Consider the following 20,503-nt stretch of genomic DNA (forward strand, 5'->3'; position numbering starts at 1 on the left):
TGGAGGTCCTGCGTAGAATGGGGAAAGAATGTGAAATTCTCATGACCGTCAAAACTAAAAAGTTGGAATATCTAGGACATGTAATGAGAAATCCAGAACGTTACGGCCTTCTCCAGCTGATTCTCCAAGGGAAAGTAAATGGTAAGAGAGGACCGGGAAGAAGACGCATTTCCTGGCTTCAAAATTTACGAAAGTGGTATAACACGACTACCACTGAACTGTTCCGCGCTGCAATAAATAAAGTAAAGATAGCCGTGATGATCGCCAACATCCGGAACGGATAGGCACTTTAAGAAGAAGAAGAAGATAATCTATTGAATTTAACTATATTTAAAAATTAGTGAACATCCCTATTGACGAAACTCCACACAATTTGTACGACCTGTGAATTTTAGAGGAGAAGATAGCACCTTGGTGTTGGAACTTAGATCGAGAAGCAGATGGGACTAATAATAGGACAATCTATTGCTCAATGAACGCCATTAGTTGTGCAACCGTCTAAGCGGCAACATCTTACGTTCGCAAACAAATTGTTTTTACAAACTCTTGGTTTTAAACTGACAAAATGACTACAATGTATGGAAAACGAGCACGTTCAAACAACACTATAATGCCTCCAACATTTGACATTTATCGTAAGCCGATATTTGATGAGTCGATTCGAAAGGCCGAATACCGAACATATGCACCATTCATCAAATCATTCAACTGCAATGACATTGTAGAATTTAGCATCAATCAAGTCGACTCGTTCTTTGCAATGAGCGAAACCTTGTTATGCATTAAAGGATCGCTCGCAATAAACGGAACTGGCGAAGTCAAACTAGCAAATAATGTGGGTTCTTTTCTTTTTGATTCGTGTACGTACAGCGAAAGCGCAAGGGAGATGGAAACAGTGCGGGATCCTGGTATCGTAAGTGCTGTACGTGCCATGACATGTTACACTCAAGAAGATTCCAATTATATGGTTATGGCAGGCTGGAATTACCCTAAGGATCCCATTCTACACGCTGCAGATCATTCATTCAACATACAGATACCTCTTAAACATATATTCAACATTTTCAATGATTACCCAATGATTACGTGTGGCCGTCAAACAAGACTAGTTTGAGCTCGAAACGACAACGATTGCATAATTGCCAAAGAAAAAACTCAAGGCCAAGTTACAACTGTTAAGATTAACATCACTAACATTGAGCTTAGAGTCAAGCACATATTTCCCAATGATGATATTAAATTGGAACTTATGAAATCCATTCAACAAGATCAACCTATAGTTATTCCATTTAGAAAGTGGGAATTACATGAATTACCTGCCATTACCAAAGGAGCTAGACGTGAAGTTTGGGCCGTTAAAACTAGCACATCAGTTGAAAGGCCACGTTATGTCATTGTTTTCTTTCAAACCAACAAACGTGACAAGAATTCAGCTGATCCCACCTTATTTGACAATGTCGACATCCAAAGTATCAGATTATCTTTAAATGGAGAATATTGGCCAAACGAGAGAACGCAGTTGGATGTTAGCAAAACTGACTACAATGAGGCCTATTTCAATTATACTGAATTCTGTCCTAGCTACATACATTCCCAACAAAAGCGTCCTCTGCTCGATTTCTCAGCTTTCAAGAATAACGCATTGTTCGTCATCGATTTTTTGAAACAAGAAGAAAGCATCCACTGTTGACGTAAAACTCGATATTGAAGCGAATAATGGTTTTCCCGAAAATACCAAAGTCTACTGCATTATAATTCACGATTGCGTAATGGAGTACTTCCCTCTCACCGAAATTGTAAAAAGTCTAAATTAGATGCATAAAGTGTCAGTAGTACGCGAGCAGTCATCATGAGAGTAGCATTCGTAGACATTCAGGGATTCGTTGTGGACGGGTGGTTCGTTTCTAAAGAACTTACCATTGAAATTGGAATGAAACGAAGCCATTACGTATTTCTGCCACAGAATCCACTCAATGCGCTAAGTAACGAGGATAAGAAGAATGTATCATACGTAGAGAAAAACCTGCTTGGAATTCGGTACTCTGATGGAGAAGTTGAACTATCCAAAATAAATGAAATACTAGAAACCAAGTTGTTGTATGCAGCTGACTGTATCTACGTTCGAGGGGAACAAAAAGCAGAATATTTGGATATGAAACGCCACGTTTTTTTGAGTTTTTCCGCTTATTATTGATGTTTGCAAATTTGATCGTACGCCTCGTGCTACTGGAAACGTTGGTCCTACTCCAAGCCCATGCCATGCCACTGGATTATTTTCATGCACCGAAAGTACTGTGGATCGTCTACGTCACTGGTTTACCTATACCATAATACCATTGTAATTTTTTTATATGTATAAATAAATATATTGGAGATTAAACGCTTGTTTTTTTATTTAAAACATCTTTATAGATCGAGTCTTATATTACATGAAGATTCAAATTTTCTCTTTACAATTTAAAAAATAATTTTTAAAATTAAGATAAATACAGATGCTAATATTACACATGACATTTTAAAATTTTTGCTGTTACAACTGTTCTTTATGACAGTATTGTCTAAAATTAATCTTCTTTAATGTCACGTAAGTGTTCTTTCTGACATTGTTACCCGAAATTTTATACGTTAATATAGGAATTCTTTGACGTTATTTTGAACTATTTTGTTACAGAAAGAGTGCATCTAATATGGGTTCAAGAGCTGAGAAGTTAGTTAATCTTGCTCTTTCTTTAAATAAAAATCAAGATGATATTTATGAAATGCCTGGATGTTCGAACGTAAATCCTGATTCTGGAGTAAAGAGTAATACTTCCGATTCATATGTTATACAAAATGAGAACGCAACTAAACTTAGAATAAGAAAAGTTGGTAAAAATTCGTACGATGCAATGAGTTCACAAAGCTAAGGAGTTTTCTTCAGGTTCGAGTGATAATTATGAGCCTTCCGTTGTTGACGACGCCTCAAGCTGCTCGTCAAAATCTTCAGAATCAGGCACAAAAGAAACTGTTCTGCAAGAGTTAGTTAACACTTCAAATACTACAGATGTCGTAGAATGTGATGATAATTCAGCAAATGTTAAAAAAGGCAAGAAAAGGGTAAAAAACAATAAAAATTGGAAAAGTGTAAAAGCTAAAAGATTAAAGAATAGTGGACAGAGCTATGTATCTAGATTAGGAAAAGTGATGCAGGCAAAAAAGATGGGACCACCTTGTCCAGAGAAGTGTACACTTGCGTGTTCAAATAAGGTGTCTGAGGAGTATAGAGCTCAGATTTTCAAGGACTATTGGGAGATGGCTTCATTGCAGAGGCAACGTGATTTCTTGGGCTCCTGTATTCAACCACTCCAACTTAAATATAGACGAATCACCGCTGGTGTACCTCGGAAACCAAACTGTGCTTTCTATCTTATAATTAATGGAGAAAAAACCCGAGTATGCAAAACATTACTAATTAATACTCTTGGAATAACAGAAAGGAATATCCAAACAGTTATCGAGTCAAGAGCATCAGGTAATGGAATTGTGCTAGAAGATAAAAGAGGAAAGCACGGCAAACATAGAAAGGTGGATGAAGAAGCAATTCTATTCCGAGAGTTGAGAGTCATTATGTCCGAAAGGAGACTAGCAGGGAATTTATAGATGGCGGTTTGTCTATTTCTGAATTACGTCGGAATTATTCAAGCGAAAGACTTTCAGCTCAAAAAAAATCCGCTACCTATGATACGTATGCGCGAATATTCAATACAGAATACAATTTTGGATTTTTTATTCCGAAAAAGGATCAATGCGAGACCTACCGGAATTCAATAGATATGGAAAAGCAAACCTTAGAGACTAAATATCGGGAACATCTAGCTGAAAAAGAATTAAGTAGAGCGGAAAAGGAGAAAGATAAAGAAAGAGCCAGAAACAAAGAAATTGTGTTAGCTGTATACGATCTACAGGCTGTGTCACCTGTTCCAACGGGACAAACCTCTGCTTTTTTTTTATAAAAGTCGACTCAACTGTTACAACTTTACGGTAAGTAAACTACCATTGGTCTAAAAAAATGATAGTAATGTAATACTTTTTTACATCTTGTTAAGGGTATAATAGTAGGTACCTCGAAAAATATCGAAAATTTTATCTTTCAAAATTAAGGATTCATATTTGGGCATGTTATAACATCTACTTTAAGATGTCTAAATATGAATCCTGTTATACGCTTAATGTCTACTCCTAAACATGTTCTTTTTTTGTGTAATGATTTTTAACCAAGAAAATCTTACAGGTAACTGAAATTGGAAATGACAAGTCCGATTGCTTTTTTTGGCATGATGGCTTAGGCCACAGAGGGGTAACAGAAATTGGATCCTGCGTATTACTCTATCTTGAAGAACTCGCTAAATTGAAACCTGGTCTTGACGTGGTGTTTTACTCTGACAATTGTGGCGGACAACAAAAAAACAGGTATGTTCTGGACTGTACGAGTAGTCAACTTCAATTAGAAAATAAACTAAAAATAATCTCCTTTAATTTGATTTGGTTTTTTTTTCAGATATATGATTGCAGCCTATTTGTATGCAGTGGAAGTGTACAATATTAACTCTATTACTCATAAATATTTAGTTCGCGGTCACACCCAAAACGAGGGCGACGCTGTCCACAGCATAATAGAAAAAGCTGTAAAAAAGGCTAAAAATTCGGGTCCAATTTATGTACCCGACCAGTATATTTCATTAATAAGATATGCCAAAAAGAAAGGAAATCCGCTGGTTGTTAAGGAAATGAGTTTTACTGATTTTGTTGATTTGAAAGCTTTATATGGAGAACTAGCTCCTAGTTTATTTAAGAATGTTAACGGACAAGAATTCAAAATTAGCGATGTAAAACTACTTCAGTTTGAAAAAGGATGCGAAGTATTCCGTTACAAATTAAGTTTTAAACAACAGGAATGGGACAGCGTAGAATTTAAACCTAAGAAGAGGCGTGTTTCTGAAGTAAAATCTATTAAGGAAATTACGACAAAATCTGTTTACACCAACAAAATCCCCTTAACAGATAACAAAAAGAGGGACTTAAAAAGTTTAGTGGACAGTCGAATTATTCCCCAATTTTATAAATATTTCTTTGATTCAGTTATTGATTAAATTTCATTTTTATCTATTGCTTAAAGTTTTTTGTGGATTTTCTTGTTTAGTTCCGATTTTAACTTTTGTGAATTTACAAAATAGTTTAAGTAGATCCTTTTGATCTCAATAGGGTTGATATTTTTTATTTAGATTAATTTAGTTGTACCATGTATCACGTTTAAACTTTCTGTGAATGTACATTTCATACATTACTTATAAAAATATCGACAAAAATGTTGCGTTTTAATTATACACTTTTGGAAAAACAATGACCTAATTACAAAATCAAAGTATTCCATATACACTACCTAATTTGGATATGTATCAGTCAAAACGGTTCATATTTAACTTTTTCTCCCAATAAAATCACTACAAATGACTTTCATTGCCTTCTCTAAAACTAAATTGCAAAAAATAATAATTTTCATTCGTCTCCTCTGTAAAATTTTCAATTTTACAGTTACGTCATTGTTTCACTGGAACGGCGATATGATCTCTAATGGCTTATCAATACCTAATATCAAAATGTTAAACAATTTTTAGTTCTCAGCGCCTTTGTAGACAGTTTTTTATGTCCTCTGTAAAATTTGACACTTCACAGATAGGAGGTATTGTCAGGACATGGACGATATGCTGCGTCACAAGAAAGAAAAAAATTGTTAAGTCTTTCAGGATATAATGAATTGCCCAGAATCAAATGCAAAATCAATTAGGCAGGCAGATGGTTTTAAACGTAAGTTGGAGGATTTGAAATTTGTATTTTTATTGTTTATGTGTATATGTTTTTAGTGATATATTTCAACAAACTGACCTCTTATACAACACCTTGCAGAAGAAAAATATTAATGTTCAATTGTGTGCCAATTCACTGTCCAGATGTGTTGCAATGTTAAAGAGCTGGAGAAATGACCTTACATTTTCTAACCATTTCAACATTTCTGTTAGCGAAACCAATTTTAAACCCATCTTAAGTCGTAGTGAACTTGGTATTTTACCTGGTAATTCATCTAATAACGGAGATCAAAGTTTTTTGGAGAAAGCTAAAACTAAATTTAGAAGGATCTTTTTTGAGATTTTGGACAATATTATCACTCAATTAGAGCAACATTTCTCGGATTACAAAAAGTTTCAATTTCTGGAATTGGGCGATAATAAAAGATTCACAGGATATGGCTCTAAATTTCCACAAAAAGCTTTGGACTCATTAATGGATACATATGAACCACTTTTTAATAAATCTTTATTAAAAACCGAACTGGAAATGATTTTTTCTGCTATTCATCGTGAAAATTTTCACGATAAGAGTTTGTTAGAACTAATTAAAAGTATGTTTGATAACGAAACCAATGAAATTTTTTCTAAAAGGTATAAGTTATTTTGTTTACTTGCTACACTACTTGCAACAAGCGCTTCAGTTGAAAGAACGTTCTCCACTTTAAGCGAATAAAGTCATCTCTTCGAAATAAAATGACGCAAAATCGGCTTTCATCACTGTCTACTGTGTCAATCCAGAAAGACATTTTTACTCAGGTAATGGAAACGGGCGACACAATTTGTGACCGAGTAATTGACAAATTTACACAAAGCAAAGAGAGAACAATAAACCTGCTCTATAAATAACAAAATATGTTTGTAATCTACGTGTATATTTTAGTTCATAATTATTTGCGCCGCAAACAATTATTTTAGACTTTTTTATACAATCGGCAACAGTGTGCGTGACTTTAGCGAGGAGGGCGCGCACCTAGCAGACGACATTGAGATCCAGACATCAACAAGCAAGCAGTTCGCAGTTCGGTAAACAATAAATTCGTTCAAGAAAGGTTTCATTTACAAAAGACAATAGTGTTTTAGGTTAAACATCATTTTGTTAAAGTTAAAATAAAGCCAGTGTTTACAGTCCACCTAGTTTTCATTTTTGCCTAGTAATAGTATAAAACGACAATAGACAATAAAGTAAACATTTCTTGGTCCAAACGAGCGCGGATGGAACATTGAACGAACTATAGAAAGGCTGGACTCAGTGAGTGCAACAAAGATAGACAATGAATAAAAACACCGGTTCGAGATTCAAGTTTCTACGGTTGTCGTCAAGTCGACGCCAGGAAAGATTACCGGCAAATGGACTACCTAAGTCCTGACGTCACAATGGTTATTTTTTCTTTATTTCAAGGTATTTTGTTGTTGTTTTTATACGATTATTTCAAAATTAATCAATAAATCTTTGAATTTATTTACAAAGTTAAAAAAATTTAAATTTATTTTTTATTTTTTTTTAGGTGAATTTTATCCCAAAAGTACTTTAGATATTCGTTTTTATAAGGATAGGACTGTTATTTTATTATTATATCCATCCTATTATTAGTAAAATGGTTATGTGCTTTGCTCCAAACTGTAAACAGTGAGCAAAAAAGATGCAAATTTTTTGTATTCCCTTCGAAAATTTCAGAGCAGAAGTGGATCAATCTCATTAGGTAAAAGTACTTATTAGTTTGTTTTAATATTGCTTATATTTTAAATATTCTGTGATTGTGTTTTCAGATTTATACTAAGTATCTGTCATGGTTTTTAAAGATAATTTAAAATGTAATTGTGCTATTTGTATGTTAGGCTAAAATTAATAACTTTATTTTGGTCTGTTTTCAGGAGGCAAGATAGAGAACCATCTAAGTACTCGTTAGTTTGTAGTTGTCATTTTGTGGATCAAGATAGGAAAAATGGACCTACAATTTTTGAGCATAACATAAAGAGAAAATTTGTGTTCTCCACTCCAGAAAAACGGTAAGCTTAAAATCGGATTTAAATGAATATCTTAATATAATAGGAATATTTTTTTTAGCAAAAGACAGGCTCGGCAAATAAATTCCTCATGAGATGAAGGGGCAACTTCATCTTCAGTTGATATTGTAGATGAAGCAGCTGGACCATCAACAAATAGTCCTGAACCAGGTCCATCCACATCAATCCACACAGAAAAAGTGGATGTATCTCTACGAGAAAGAAGTAATGCATCTGTAGGGGTGGAAAATTACTTTCTTAAAGAAGAAGTAACTCAATTAAGTGAAAAATTAAAAAATCTTTCATCTCGGTTTAGTTTTGAACAAATTAAAAATAATGATGCTCATATTTTAATGTACACAGGAATACCAACCAGTGCTCTGTACTTAACATTATTTGAAACTATGGAAGGTTTTGAGTTCAATTATTACGCAAATTGGCAAGTAAAAATTTTACCCAAAATTGACCAATTGCTAATGACACTGATGAAATTAAGGTTAAATTTACCACATGAAGATTTGGCAATTAGATTTAATTGCAGTACAGCCACTGTCACCAATATTGTGATTACATGGATATATGCCTTGCATGAAATTTTATTTAAACAACTAATGGAAAAGATTGTACAGAAGTGTTCTCAGTTACTCCCACTAGCATGGGAAAACAAAAATTAACATACAGTTCTTATAAGCATCATAACACCTGGAAGGTTCTTGTAGGAGTAGCACCAAATGGTGTCATCACATATGTCAGCAGTGCCTATCCTGGATCCACTTCTGATAAACAAATTGTTAAAAACTATGGCATTCTAGACCAAATGACCTATGGTGATGTTATTCTAGCAAATAAAGGTTTCTTAATTAAAGATTTATTGCCTGAGGGGGCACACTTAAATATTCCTCCTTTTCTAAGTACCCCTCAGTTCACAGAGGAACAGGTGTATGAAACAGAAATCATAGCAAAAGCTAGGATACATGTTGAGGGAGCGATCCGAAGAATAAAGTGTTACAATATATTGCAGCAAATTCCAAATTTTTACATGTCTCAAATAACCGTGATATTTCAGTTATGTGCTGCTTTAACGAATTTTCAATACCCTCTTATTAAAGAAGTTGAGGAGTATTACTCATAAAGTACTTTATTGGTGTTAGTAAGAGGGTGTAACATTTATTCTTGTGAAAATAAAAAGTGAATGTAGATGGTGAAAGATAAATTTGGATCTGTGACATCAATCAAATTTTGTACTTGGGCCTTTTAAAGTGTAAACTTTTAAATAAATATTTATTTGTTGATGTATTAACTCCAAGTAACATTATGTTTATAGAGTATAAAAAATACAATAATGTTTATACAATTCTATAACAAATAAAAATTATTAAACTGTATTTTAAAAATTGCTTTATATTTAACAACAAATGTTTTTTTAATGAATTTTTTTTGAATCTTCAATGTTTCTTATAGCTTTAACTCTTGAATGTATAAATATATCTTTACAAATCAACTGTTAAACAAATTTATGACATGCTAGCTTTGTTGTAATACAAAAATTATTTGATGATCAATTCCTAATATTTTTTATTAAATTTTACCATTTGATTTCTTTTAACATGAAATATGATTGTCACTTATTCCAAATTGTCTTCAAACCACGGATATAATTTTAAAATCTACCTACTGCAGTTGCGTCTTGTGTAGAGAAGATAATTACATTCTTTACAACAATAATGAATTATTTAAATTTTTGGTAAATATATTTTTTTAAATTCATCCTGTTTTTTTTTCACAGTGCAAATCCTTGTATATACTTAATGAAACACTATTTACTTTTTGAAAAGTTTATTAATGTTATAAAATTTATATATAAAAATAAATTTATTTTCTCACAATTTATCAATAACAATTAATATAAGCAACAAAAGAAATAATGTTACAGCAGTAATGTCCACACAACTATACATTTATTGTTATATAAAAAGTATGAAATACAATGGAACAGCCATTTGATTCTGTTGGTCAAAATTTACATTTAGTAATATAGAAAAAATAACCAACTTTTGCTATTAAAATGTATCGTAATAATAAATAGAAAATGCAACAATACAATAGTTTGATCAATTTGGAAAGGTTTGATAAGCTTGGTTTGCCTAAAAGGGACATGGAGGATAACAATTGTGGACTGAAACTATGGAAGTGTAATAAATAAGGACAGCATAGTTAGACCCCTGTGCATGCATCTGACCTGAAGAGTTGTGATGTTAAGAGAAGTTTCAATGTTAGAGTAATTGATTTCGTCAGCTGTATGGTGACCCTTAAATGAAATAAATCTTAGAAATTTATGTTGAACCGCCTCAATAGCCTGAATATAAACATTATGGTATATTAGGTTTGCTATTATTTTTATTCCCAACAACAACATTGTTATTTTAAGCATTTACATTTAGAAATACAGAAAACTCATTAAAGAGAGTGGGGTATTGAGTTCTAAGATATTCTTTGTGAACTTTCTGTTTCTGAATAATTTTAACTTTGAGATCTGGAGAAAACTAAACCGGAAATTTCTTCGTTGGATACTTTTTAACAGGGACATAAAGATCTATTGTTAAGCATATAAGATGGTAAAAAATATTGAAAATATCATCAAGAGACTTATTTTAAACAAATTATCGCAATTAAATTGAGAAAGAAAACTTGTAACTTCTAGGATGTTCATCACATGGAAATCTCTATAAAAACATACAGTACATGGTTCACACTGAAATTCAAAAGAGATAGGTGAATGATGAATATTCAACGGAAGTAGGATTATTTCTGCTGTAAATCTCTATTAGCAAAAGCTGCTGTCACTTTGTTGAATTAAATGGCCAAATATATGGTCTAGGAAGACAAATTTGTTAAACTTCCTGTACTTTAATCAGTATCAATAGAGTGTTATTATATAATAGAAATATGCTTTATTGTCACTGAAAATTGTACAACTTTATGAACAAAGCTTACAAAAAGCCAAAGAATAACAATTAACATTTACTAAAATTACATAAATTGTCAATATCACAAAATATAAGATAATAAAATATACAATCCATTACTAAATTGCATCTTCTTCTTTCAGTACCCTGTCCGATTATCGAACGTTGGCGATCATATTGGCAATAATAACTTTGTTTACGGCAGCTCTAAATAAATTAGCGGTGGTCTCTTGATACCATTCCCTTCAGTGACGAAAAAGAAGCAAAAGCTAAATCTACGTCAATTTTCACGTCGACTGAAAGAAGCCAAGTGTAAAATCAGCTAGTGGGCGGGGCCTACAATAGCTGGTAGCCTTGGCGACGCTCAGTCGGCGCGTCCTGAAGAATTTAGCGGGAAATCTACCACGTGTAGATAATTCCGCAGTTTAACCGAGTTTTTAACTAGTAATATTTGATTCTGGTTGAATAACAAGGCAATTTGCGGATAGTTTACACGTGCAACTGGGCGTAAAGCCCTCGGGACACTGCACAGAGCGTCAGGGAGACACTGCTCTGCCCTTCTAGGAGGGTAACCAGAAACAGATACTGATCTGTGCAGTTGTGAACTCAAGAGGAACCCTCTTATTGCACTAAAAAGAGTGATTATCCGAGTAGGGCCTGGGGAGACACCAGAAGTGTGCTGGCAGCGGCCAGCAGACGAAAAAAAACAGAGTCTTTAAAGTAGCTTCTCAAAATGTCGTCTGAACGCATCCTGCGTTCTCACAGCCGCCAGGCACTCGACGTCGATTCAATGATCGAATTCCCACCCATATCCCCTGCTACATCGATAGCATCCCTCCCGATTAGACCACCCTCCAGTGCCTCTTCGGCAGTGACAGAGTACCACTCTACTGCCGACGAGCTAAACTCCCTCCTAGACGAATTAGAAAACGTTAACCAACTCCAGTTTTTCTGTTCGCAAATCCAAAGAAAAATTAACCTGCTTAATAATAAGCAAAAATCCAAAAAATCCACTGAAAAAAACCCTAAAAAAGTAACAAAATCCCGATTCCCGTCCCACAACCCCCCAAAATCACTCACAATCCACCGTTACAGGAAGTAGGAGACCTGTACAACGCGCCAGAAGCGCCTCTCCTACCCCTGGAACCTCGAAAAACACCATAACAAACCATAAACCCACAAATAAACCCTCAAACCTACCTACAAACCCTCCTAGACCGGCATCGCCGGTTCAGAATGCCCCGAAAACGCAAAAAAATGCGCCGACAAACACTACCACCGACCCAAATGTGAAGAAAATCTTCACATATCGAATCTAAAATATTTCAGATGACCTAAACTCACAATCTATTCTCTTCAGAGTACTTAACTCTAACGGGCTACTCCGAAATTATGACTCTTTTGTAGTCAAGCCCCATCTAAAAACGGCTTTCCTCAACAGTCTCTCAGCTTTAAACGCACCTGAACTTCAAACTAAAATACGTACCGTCACTGGCAGAGACCTAACGGTTTCTTCCTCTGTCAGACGGAACAGAAACTCACGAAAACCCACACAACCTTCCACCCAGGCTAGTTTCCATCTAGTCATACGAGGGGTGGACAAAAACTTATCAAACGAAGAGATTGAAGAGCAACTTACAATCTCTAAGTTTCCCTTCTCCAAAGTGGCGAGAATTATATCGAAAGCCACAAACTCGCCCACTGCTCTAGTTAGAGTATTCACAGACTCCGAAACTCACTATGCTGAGGCTCTCAGAGATAAAATCCGAATCAACGGAGAGAGACTCACCTGTGAGATGCCATTATCAGCCACTGTTGCTCCTATCCGCCCAAAATATTGTAGCAAATGCTGCAAAAGTGGACATCTCGCCTCTTCTTGCCAAGCGAGAACACCACGATGCCCTAACTGTGGACAAGAACACAGTGCAAACCAATGCCCAAATCCACAAAATCCGAAATGCCCTAATTGTGGTGGTGACCATCCGGCGCATTCTCCGAGATGCCCGGCTAGGAGAGCGATCCCTGAGAATCCTGACCACATACAACCCATCTTTCCCTATAGACAAGATCCTCCATATCCTCTCTCACAGGATTTGAAATATCTAATATACTATAACAATCTTGTACTAATGAACTTGTTCCCTGCTCGACGGGGAGACATAATGCAAGCGTCGAACAATGTTGTACAGGCATTGTTCGGACATGTAGTCAACCCGCTGCAGCACGGGAACAATGTTGCATTCCGATTTGTTCCAATTTATTAAAAACAACTAGTTTATGAATAACAGTGTTTTAGGGACAGTTAACTGCCAGGGTGCCAGTAGAAAACACCACCTAATTAAACACCTACATACCTATAATATCCAAATCCTATCACTTACTGACACCCTACTTAACCACACTCCCTCATTCACCAACTATAATGTTTTCCATCGCCCGAAGGACTTTGTATCTAGAGGGAATGGCATTCTAGTTAAAAACAATATTCCATGCACACCTCATATTATCCCTCCTAATGCCAATGTCCCAGATACTGACTTCCTGGCAGTTGATATACACCTAAAAAATAATGAAAAAATCACGATAATCTCGTATTATAGACATCTACATATGCCACTATCTGATGAGCTTTTTGAGTACTTCTCCTCACTCAATAAGGCCATCCTATTAGGCGATCTCAATTCACGACACACACAATTCGGAGACACTTCAAACAATCAGGATGGTATTCACCTGACTGATTTATTACTAGAACTCCCCATAATTAGAATTGAGAATTCTGAGGTCAAAATTGAAAGTTTTCAAATGTAAAAAGTTAACATTTCTTCATAAGAACCTTAATTTATTTTAATTTAAAAAAGTGCTGCTTGTTTGCATGTAACATTGCAAGTGTATTTTTTAGAAAGTAAAATTTTAACAAAAATTCTTAATTATAATAAATTGGATGATTTTCACATTTGGTCCCATTGAAGGTAGCTACAAAGGAGCTGTCAATTAAATTCACAGAACAAATTTTTGACGTTTGACTGTGTTGTCATGTCTTTATAATGTATATGTTGTAGGCTTCAATTACAAATAGAGAAGCTTTCAAAAATACGTTTTTATTATATTATTATATGAATTATGCAATTTTTAAATTTTTTTATATACAACACAATACGAATAAATACTCGTTTCTTCTCATATTAATTGCAGTTAATTATTACAAATTTTTTTGGCATTTGCCTTTTATAGATAAGCTGGTAGATTTGGCAATCCTCAAATTACCCGTTGCCAGATTGTTACAGATGGTCACCAGTCTGTGGAAAGTACCTGAATGTGAATACTATTCTTATTATTCTTTGAAAGAATTTCTTTCTTACTTACTGTTAGATTGTTAACGTTCAGTGTTAGTTTTGAAATCGTTTTATTGGATTTTTTTTCAATTTTGTTTGAATTTAATTTTTTTAAAATGCAAAATTAATATTGTGGAACCTCAAATGCTATTCGATGAAGCACAAATGAGAGAAGACAGAATAACTTTTGCGGATTTAGCATTTACTGTTAAGTTCCAGTGGTTAGTGTGGTGTGCGTTGCGGCGTCTAATAAAAAATAGCATAATATGCAACTTATGCAATATTAGTAAAAATTTAATAAAGCGAAGCAGCCGCGGAGATGGATATAAGTAGTTCTGCAATAGATGTGGTGAGGCAAGTTCCATACGTAATGGATCCTTCTCGCGAAGTAATTTATCGTTAAAGCAGATAGTGACCATTATGTATGGATTTGCCAAAGATTTCACGCAACTACAAATCAGGTAGGAAGCTAGGATCAGTGCAAGTGGAACTGTTGTCGATTGGTACAATTTTTGCAGAAAAGTTTGCACTACGTTTTTAGATCATCATCCTGTAGAAATTGGAGGTTTCAATGAGGACGGTCAATCGATAACTGTGGAAATAGACGAATCCTACTTCTTTCACAGGAAGTACCACCGAGGCGCTTTTAGGCCCGGAAAATGGGTTTTTGGAGGTGTCGAGAGAGGTAGTGGGACAGTTTTTATAGAACAGGTGACAGCAAGGGATGAAGAAACACTTCTGCCCATTATATCCAGATATGTTATTGTTAAAAATATATATCCAGGGAATAAAGTAATATTATCAAAAATAAAGGCAATCCAAAAGAATACTACACGGTAAAGAGTCAAAAAGACAATATACCACTATGACTGATGAGGGGATCTCATAATTTACAAACGAGTCTCCCTAACAATCTAATCACCAATCATTAAGATTCTATAATAATAACTTTATAATGGCCTTCTAATAATTAAATAATACATTTAAAGTAAAAAGTAAATAAAAAAATACTTTTGCATTTGTTGATTTTGTATATTGAATAAGTTATCAGTTTATGTATTTTTCCCTATTCGATGAAGCACAAATGAGGGAAGACAGAATAACTTTAGCGGATTTAGCATTTACTGATAAGTTCTGCAATAGATGTGGTGAGGCAAGTTCCATACGTAATGGATCCTTCTCGCGAAGTAATTTATCGTTAAAGCAGATAGTGACCATTATGTATGGATTTGCCAAAGATTTCACGCAACTACAAATCAGCGAGGAAGCTAGGATCAGTGCAAGTGGAACTGTTGTCGATTGGTACAATTTTTGCAGAGAAGTTTGCACTACGTTTTTAGATCAGCATCCTGTAGAAATTGGAGGTTTCAATGAGGACGGTCAATCGATAACTGTGGAAATAGACGAATCCTACTTCTTTCACAGGAAGTACCACCGAGGCGCTTTTAGGCCCGGAAAATGGGTTTTTGGAGGTGTCGAGAGAGGTAGTGGGACAGTTTTTATAGAACAGGTGACAGCAAGGGGTGAAGAAACACTTCTGCCCATTATATCCAGGTATGTTATTGTTAAAAATATATATCCAGGGAATAAAGTAATATTATCAAAAATAAAGGCAATCCAAAAGAATACTACACGGTAAAGAGTCAAAAAGACAATATACCACTATGACTGATGAGGGGATCTCATAATTTACAAACGAGTCTCCCTAACAATCTAATCACCAATCATTAAGATTCTATAATAATAACTTTATAATGACCTTCTAATAATTAAATAATACATTTAAAGTAAAAAGTAAATAAAAAAATACTTTTGCATTTGTTGATTTTGTATATTGAATAAGTTATCAGTTTATGTATTTTTCCCTATTCGATGAAGCACAAATGAGGGAAGACAGAATAACTTTTGCGGATTTAGCATTTACTGTTAAGTTCCAGTGGTTAGTGTGGTGTGCGTTGCGGCGTCTAATAAAAAATAGCATAATATGCAACTTATGCAATATTAGTAAAAATTTAATAAAGCGAAGCAGCCGCGGAGATGGATATAAGTAGTTCTGCAATAGATGTGGTGAGGCAAGTTCCATACGTAATGGATCCTTCTCGCGAAGTAATTTATCGTTAAAGCAGATAGTGACCATTATGTATGGATTTGCCAAAGATTTCACGCAACTACAAATCAGGTAGGAAGCTAGGATCAGTGCAAGTGGAACTGTTGTCGATTGGTACAATTTTTGCAGAAAAGTTTGCACTACGTTTTTAGATCATCATCCTGTAGAAATTGGAGGTTTCAATGAGGACGGTCAATCGATAACTGTGGAAATAGACGAATCCTACTTCTTTCACAGGAAGTACCACCGAGGCGCTTTTAGGCCCGGAAAATGGGTTTTTGGAGGTGTCGAGAGAGGTAGTGGGACAGTTTTTATAGAACAGGTGACAGCAAGGGATGAAGAAACACTTCTGCCCATTATATCCAGATATGTTATTGTTAAAAATATATATCCAGGGAATAAAGTAATATTATCAAAAATAAAGGCAATCCAAAAGAATACTACACGGTAAAGAGTCAAAAAGACAATATACCACTATGACTGATGAGGGGATCTCATAATTTACAAACGAGTCTCCCTAACAATCTAATCACCAATCATTAAGATTCTATAATAATAACTTTATAATGGCCTTCTAATAATTAAATAATACATTTAAAGTAAAAAGTAAATAAAAAAATACTTTTGCATTTGTTGATTTTGTATATTGAATAAGTTATCAGTTTATGTATTTTTCCCTATTCGATGAAGCACAAATGAGGGAAGACAGAATAACTTTAGCGGATTTAGCATTTACTGATAAGTTCCAGTGGTTAGTGTGGTGTGCGTTGCGGTGTCTAATAAAAAATAGCATAATATGCAACTTATGCAATATTAGTAAAAATTTAATAAAGCGAAGCAGCCGCGGAGATGGATATAAGTGGTTCTGCAATAGATGTGGTGAGGCAAGTTCCATACGTAATGGATCCTTCTCGCGAAGTAATTTATCGTTAAAGCAGATAGTGACCATTATGTATGGATTTGCCAAAGATTTCACGCAACTACAAATCAGCGAGGAAGCTAGGATCAGTGCAAGTGGAACTGTTGTCGATTGGTACAATTTTTGCAGAGAAGTTTGCACTACGTTTTTAGATCAGCATCCTGTAGAAATTGGAGGTTTCAATGAGGACGGTCAATCGATAACTGTGGAAATAGACGAATCCTACTTCTTTCACAGGAAGTACCACCGAGGCGCTTTTAGGCCCGGAAAATGGGTTTTTGGAGGTGTCGAGAGAGGTAGTGGGACAGTTTTTATAGAACAGGTGACAGCAAGGGGTGAAGAAACACTTCTGCCCATTATATCCAGGTATGTTATTGTTAAAAATATACATCCAGGGAATAAAGTAATATTCTTTTTAGAATGATTTTACCGGGAACCATAATTAATTCGGATGGATGGAGAGCGTATGCAAATATCGGTCGCATGGACGGTGGTGTGTATGAACATAGGGTTGTTGTTCATCGGCAGCACTTTGTCAATCCGGATGACAACAGTGTTCATACACAGAGTATCAAAAGTGTATGGATGCGGGTAAAGAAAAAGCTACGTAGACAATGCGGAACATCTAGGGAACTATTTCAATCATATATTGATGAGTTTTTATGGGGAGAACGTACAAAAAACAGTAACCAGTTCTTAGAGTTTTTGATTTGCGTTACGGAACAATTTGTAGTTTAGTTAAATTTATTTAGTATGCTAGTCTGCTAAAGAATTGTTTAAAATGAATAGTGTTGCATGTTAGAAATGCCACCGAACCGTCGAAGAAGATACCCACGAAAACTGCAAGTCCAAGCCGCTCCCCACTCTCGCCAATCAAAGATGAGCTACGTAGCTCCTCCTCACCAGCCGACCGCTAACTCAGTTACCGCGACAGCCAACCCCGTGAAAGCTGTTATTTGGTTAATTTGCATAAAGCGACCGACGACGAATTACAGTGCAATACACTGGTATTCGGGTCGTAAAAGAGCGCACAAGGGAACTAAGAGCGCGAAGAACTAATAATTTTCAGTTTCAAAGAAAATAAATGGATTAAAAAAAGCAGTACTAACGATGATCGCGGCAATACCAAATCTCAACCTGAAAAACCAATTCCCGTCACAGCATTAGCGGTAAAATAAAAACCCAAAAAAAACAAACAAAAACCCCTTCCCCGAAGAGGCAGGAGCCTAAAGTTAAAGTATCGGTGTTGTTATTCTGATAAGTTTTATTCTATTACATTATTACAGTGTTTCCCAAAGTGGGGGTCGCGACCCCCTGGGGGGTCGCCATGAGGTACTAGGGGGGTCGCCGAACATTTCCAAAATAAGACAAAAGCACTACTTTGTTAGATCATGTATTTTTATTTTAACAACGCCGTAAATAGAAATTAACAATTAATTATCAGACGAAATATAAAACTAAATATTAAAGTCCGTAAAAATAAAAGAGTAAAACAAAGTCAAATATTATAATCTTAATGAGAGCTATGTGCCTGTTTCTGTGAAACTAATCTTTCAAATCTAGGCTGTGTATTTGAGACACACACAATTATATCATTTTCAAGTACGAGACGATTTCTAACTCTTGTTTTAGTGGCAGTCATAGACGAGAAACTTAACTCACACAAATATGATCTTACAAATGGAACCAAACATTTTACAGCTTCACTCGCCAACTGGGGGTATTCCTGCATCTTTTCGGTCCAAAATTGGTCCGAGTTCTGGGAAAAAAAATTGGAGCTTCAACATTCCATCACTTGATATTTCAATAAGTTTTTCTTTCATGTTTATTGGTATTTCAACATGCTGAAAGGAATCGGCTAAAAACGGATTTAGTATCCATCTGCAACCGTCGTAACTGTTTTGAATTTCTTCGGGGAAATAATCACAGAACTGTTGTTTTAAATTGAGCAAAGTAACATGCATGTCAGCAAAAACTTGTTCAAAATTTGTAGCACTGTAATTGGATACATTTTCCATAATTTCCTGAAGGCACTGGAATGAATCGAGTTGTTTTTTGCTAAGTGAGGTCGACCATAAATCGATTTTTCTTAGAAACGCCTTAATTTTATCTGTGGCTGTAATTATATTAATGTCGCGACCTTGTAAATTACTGTTCAAAATATTTAATTGCTCGAAAATATCAGCAAGGAAACCTAGTTTCAGAAGCCAAATAGGATCGGAAAATTGATTTTCATATGGGGACTTCTCATCTTTCAAATATATTAAAAGTTTTGCTCTTAACCTCCTGGGGCCTAGTGTCATATATTTATAACATAAAAATCAAACTTTTCTAGTGACGCCATCTCACGTAATTTATTATAAACTTAGCAACTGATACCAAAGAAAACTACTTTACTTTCTTAGAGTTGGGACCTGTATAATGTAACTGTTAAATATGTGAAGTTATAACACTATATAACAAATGAAGCATGAAAGATGGCCTACCGTCCTCGTTCACGACGTAAGTAATCATAAAATATTAATGTCATCATATACTTTTTGCACATATTTTTATATTTATTGTATATCTAGATGATCAGTTTTTGCTATTCGATCTTTATTTTGTAAATTCATGAGGACATATTTTGATTGTGGCACGTAATAGTTTTATGTAATATAGGTATTACATGGGGACTCAACCCCCTTTAGCTTATGTCATATAGGTATTACATAGGGTCTTAATGTATACTGACAATGTTGTATGACTTTCGACAATGTAACAAATGTTTCATTTGTTGCAGCACTAACTCAACAAGAACTTGAACAGCTTCTTTACGAATCGGATTTAAACCTTTCCGATAATGAAGAAGATGCCTTAGTTGTGTCGCCAAAATCACATAATGACGATTCTGACTACATAAATTCCTCAGACAACTCGGACACCTCAGAAGAAACCTCAGAGGCTCCATCTGAGTCAGTATTATCACCCTCATCGTCACTAACACAAAAAACACGTACGTTTCGTAGATCTATCAGAGCAGGTTGTAGTCGTGGTGCCAGAACAAGAAGTACCTGAAGTACCGTAATGGTACTTCAGTACCATTACCAGTTGTAACTGGTGCATGGACCGGTAATTTCACTCCCCTAGAAAGACCCCTTTACCAGCCAAGGTATAAAGATATGGATTGTCAGTTATGGACTCCCGAAGATTTTTTTAAGCAATATATTGATGACCGCATATTGGAAACCATGACTGTATCAACAAATAGAACATATGTAGAAAGCAAAGGAACAGAGCTGAAGTTG

The 20,503-nt window shown here is 35.0% G+C and overlaps 1 protein-coding gene across 1 annotated transcript; it reads left to right on the plus strand.

Annotated features, from left to right (window-relative positions):
• Positions 1–565: 565 nt before the first annotated feature.
• Positions 566–1,114, plus strand: LOC140450788 (uncharacterized). Its single transcript, XM_072544461.1, has one exon. The coding sequence runs from the start codon at positions 566–568 to the stop codon at positions 1,112–1,114; it is 549 nt and encodes a 182-aa protein (XP_072400562.1).
• Positions 1,115–20,503: the final 19,389 nt, after the last annotated feature.

The sequence above is a fragment of the Diabrotica undecimpunctata genome, chromosome 9, assembly GCF_040954645.1.
Source record: "Diabrotica undecimpunctata isolate CICGRU chromosome 9, icDiaUnde3, whole genome shotgun sequence".
Lineage (NCBI taxonomy): Eukaryota > Metazoa > Arthropoda > Insecta > Coleoptera > Chrysomelidae > Diabrotica > Diabrotica undecimpunctata.

Excerpts from the sequence above, each read along its gene's own strand:
- LOC140450788 (XM_072544461.1), top strand. The coding sequence starts at position 566 with ATGACTACAATGTATGGAAAACGAGCACGTTCAAACAACACTATAATG.